Source organism: Mytilus edulis, chromosome 6 (genome assembly GCF_963676685.1).
Source record: "Mytilus edulis chromosome 6, xbMytEdul2.2, whole genome shotgun sequence".
In the NCBI taxonomy this organism is placed as follows: domain Eukaryota; kingdom Metazoa; phylum Mollusca; class Bivalvia; order Mytilida; family Mytilidae; genus Mytilus; species Mytilus edulis.
In genome coordinates, this window is record NC_092349.1 from 50,386,469 (window position 1) to 50,391,082 (window position 4,614).

Below are 4,614 nucleotides of genomic sequence, written 5' to 3' on the forward strand. Positions count from 1 at the left end.
ATATCTTGTTTAGATTGTAAAATCAAAGTTGAGTACTCCAGACTTTTTGTTGTCATTAAAGAGTTGAGTCTAAACCATTACTCGCTATACGATCTACTTAACTGTAAAAACAACTTTCTAATATAAGTATGGTAATATTTCCTACAATATAATAAACTGATTTGTATCTTAAAAAAACCAGAAAGACCCTGAAAAATCAAAGAAAATGGCACATAATCCCGCTTTCCAAGGTTAGTACTAAGTACAAATCATTAATACACGATAATTAATTTTAATATTTTCAATACAAGTTTCCTGAACTTGTTCATTTTCAAATATATTTTTGCTTTGCAAATATTAATCTTTTAAGCAGTTTTGGTTGAATCATTGCACGCTGAATTATATGCAAAAAAAATATTAGGTAAATATAAATCAAATTTAATTTAATGATTTACAAAAAAAATGTATCGTTGAATCATGCTGCACGTTGAAGTTTATGCAAAACTGAATAAATTAGGTAACAAAATTAAAATCGCTGATTTAAAGAAAAATATAAAATATAGTGAAACATAAATTAAGAAACTGAATATTGTGTTTTGTTATCAGTTACATATCAGCTATAAATTAATTACAATTTTTTTTTCGGTGTTTCAGATGAATTTTACACTTGTTGTTATGATGAAGAAGAATCACAGTTAATGGTTTTGAAAGATAAGCAAGCTTTGTGTGAAGATTTAAAGTATATTCTGTCCGTACCTGATCTATGCGATATAACGTTCCTTGTTGGTCCCGAGCAATATCCAATCCACGGACTGAGAGCAATACTAGCATCCAGAAGCAGGTAACAGAACGTTTATTATAGTAGATAATGCATCATAATTCTTTCATGTTAAATTTTAATAAAAAAAATTATTAAAACCATTTGATAAGTTTTCTGTGTTTTAGTATAGTAAATGGCAAATGTTACAGAGTCTGGCATTACCACGATACAAACAAACTGGCAAAAAATCATTGACTTTTTAGAAAATTTTCATTAATTAACATTTGAATTTTTGTTCCATTGCAGACTGTTTTATATGATGATTCTCGCTAAAGAAAAGGAAATCAAAATACAAGCTTCACAGAAGAAAATAGGATTTTTGAAGAAATTGAAAGAAATTCGTAAACTGCTGACCTCTAAACCGTCATACCAAACTCCAGAATCATCCATTTCCAGAAAGTTGACAATAGTTCTAGAAGAATTTGAACCAAGTATATTTGAGAGACTGGTACGTTATATTCACTGTGGCATGGTATCAGTCGACGTCTTGTCTGTTGTTGGTAAGATATATTTTTTTTCCTTTCATTTTTTTTTCCATTTTTTATGTGTTTCTATTTTCTTTTTCTTGTTTTCCTTCTTTAATTAAAATTATGCGATAGTATATGCTAGTATTATAATATGATTTGTTTTTATGCCAGGGGAGACTTTTCCAAACCTGCACACTTTTTTTATTTTTGAAATTTTTACTGGATTTTTTAAAATATATTATTTTGATATTTATAGTAAATAATCAGCCTGTATGGATTTTGCTAATAACATGAATAAGTCACAAAGTCAATATACTTTTAACGGATTTACGGAAGAAACAGTACTTTGAACGTTTTGCGTATATGATCCCATAAACAAAACTTGTTATTTATCAGAAAAATACCAGTTTATAAATCGATATAAATTTGAAATATTCGCCTTCCAAAAACTCACAACTGTTGAAGAAATGACTCTTATCTTAAAATTGAACTGTTTAAATACCTGTTAATATATTAATTACCCCTATTCATTTATTTTGTTTATAGGACTATTGAACGCTGCCGAAAAGTTTGAGTTGGAATGTCTGAAGAATGCATGCTGGGAGTTTGCTGTCAGTTGTATCCGCCCTGATCTTGTACATGATCTTATTGCCTCAGCGAATGAGTACTCCAATTGTAAATTGACAAATGATCTTTTCAAAGAGGTAAATTAAATAAAAAGATATTTTATTGATAATCATTTAAATTCTGTTAGTCTTGTTATACACATTGTTTGTCTCTCTTTTATTGAATGATGGATCAATGTTCAGTGGCAAATATTTCATTCATGTTCGGACAATTCTCTCTTTTATTTGTACATGTTATTATTATTTCAAAATGTATATGCTATTTATAAATAACTAGCCACAAATCTGACAAAACTTTTCAAACTCGATTATACTTTTTTAAAAATTTCTTAATCTTTTTAAGACTTCGCCTTTCCTATAAAAAAATAAACAATCATGCTATCTATATTTTGTTATATGACTATGTTTTTTTGTTTGTTTTGTAAACCAGCAATTTTTATTCAAATTTGTTTTATCTGTTTATTTCAGATTTAAGAAATATCACTGAATCACCCCGATTTGCTATTCTGTACACCAAGATCACGATCAAACAGCTTCCGGGACGGTAATGACTGCAGACCGAAAAGTATAACTACCAACGGACTATTAATGAGATCTGTCTTGTAAATCTAAGACAATGTATTTTGTAATTGTATATAATTATTTGATATTGTTATATGGTGAATCATATAATGGTTGATAAGTGCTAAATTTAAAACAATAAACTTTTTGAAACAATTCATTTGTAGTCTCGTTTGATTGTTCTAGCATTTTCCTTGTCGGGCGATTAAAAATACGGTGTGGGGTTTTCACATTGTTTAAGTCCGTGCAGTAACCTATAATTGCTTCTATGCTCTTTATTTGAACTCTGGTGGATGGAATCATAACACATATCCTTATTTCTAAATTAAATATGAAACACAACCATGTAATCTAACACAAATTTGCCTGGAACATATAGAGGTTGGACAAGTTAAAAAATTGTTACCGTTTCTTTTGACATTGTTTACAAATGTCAGACTTGAAGATAATCTTGGAAAAGAACGTATTTAATCGCGTAATATTAGAGAATTTTACGTTTCAAACAAAACATACGTACGTAAACGCAAGTGACTTAGGCTTACAATTAAATACGGACTTATAAGACATAAATTATTTTGTGGTTGTCTCTCTTCGCCGGTTTCAGCATGTCAAATTTCAGTCGGATAATATTCTTTTAATTTTAAATAACATTCATGTACGAAGCAAGGACCGTTCGATTTTGGGGGAAGGGGGTCGTGCTGTGAATTTAAAAAGAAGATATTTCTGCCCATTAGATAATTTTCAAAACAAAATTTCCGAATCAATATCTCTCCACCCTCCCCCGAAAAATTAAATGATCGATTAACAAAATCAAAAATGGCTGCAAAACATGTTGTTTGGAATATAGAAAAAATCACGCAGCAAGCAATGACAAAATAGGCTCAATCGAAATTTCTCCGAAAATGTTAAAAATAAAATAAATTTATCCATGTACCCCCTCCCCTAAAAATAAAAGGGTTGCTTTCTTATCAAAAACATGGACATGCATTTAACTGGACGAAAGTAAAATGTGTACAAAAGTAAGAATATAACACATTTACAGAAAAAAAGGTTTACCACAAAGTTTTTTTGGTATTCTTTGTTTTTGAAAGTCAATATTTTCCATTCTTTTTTATCCGTCTTCCGTTTTCTCGGGCCTGAGGGAATTATCGACCTCACTATACAAAATTTATAGGTCTGCTTCGAACTGTGCAGAAAAGCTGTTCAACTATCTGACTATACCTCATAATGTCAGGTCAAGTAAGATAAACGATACTGTAGTTCCATCGGGAAATCGGAGGAGTAAATCGGTTTAACTTAGGAAGTAAATCGGTTTATATAGTACAGTTCATAAATTGACAAAGTGACAGGTTGGCACTATAAAGGTTGACAGGTTGACTCTAAAAAGGTCCACAATGTTGACAAGTGTAAAGGTCGACATGTTTAAAATTCGATAAATGCATATGTCGACAGGTTGACAAGTGTAAAGGTTAAACGTCGTGTGAAGTTGAGTTATGTGTTTGACTTGCAAAGAGAAGGGCTGGATTTATAAATGATCCTGATGAAGAACAAGATGTTCCTACGGTTGCAGAATAAAGTCATGCAAAATTTGTTTAAATTTTGTTCTTAAAAGATAAAATTGTCAATATTTGATAACCTTTTTTGTCCATTTTTCAAATTACAGTCCTTGTGGTTAATTAAGTAAGGACGGGTCCTTTTCATTTTTATTTTATACCAACTCATGTAGGTGAGTGAGACTTAAACAGACTCAACTGATATACATAACATAACTGAAAATTGAACTGTATAAACTGAAAAATCTAAACTTTTCAGTTCGATTTTGTCGTTTCAGTTTGATTATTAATAATTTATAGTGGCAAGTTTTACGTCGTCACTACGAAAACATTTATGTGCATCAAGTTTAATTTAGAATAAACAAGTTAAATAACTTAAACCTTTGTCTCATGATTATATGACTTGAAACACAATAATTGTTAGATACATCGAGAAAAAATATATACTGAACATTAACGATATGTATAATCTATAAAAAAAAATATGACTCAGAAAAGAAAATAAACTTAAAACCTAAAAATGTCAAAGGTCAGGGTCATTGAATTCTGCGCATGAATTTCAGTTGAACAGAAGAAAGTCAAATATCGTATGTCATACTCGGTAGTTT

General features: G+C 29.9%; 1 protein-coding gene across 1 annotated transcript; it reads left to right on the forward strand.

The window, feature by feature from the left end:
• The first annotated feature begins 205 nt into the window (after positions 1-205).
• On the forward strand, positions 206-2,366 carry LOC139526457 (serine-enriched protein-like). The gene is made up of 5 exons (XM_071321607.1): positions 206-230; positions 634-820; positions 1,046-1,299; positions 1,813-1,970; positions 2,361-2,366. The coding sequence occupies exons 1-5, from the start codon at positions 206-208 to the stop codon at positions 2,364-2,366; spliced, it is 630 nt and encodes a 209-aa protein (XP_071177708.1).
• Positions 2,367-4,614: the final 2,248 nt, after the last annotated feature.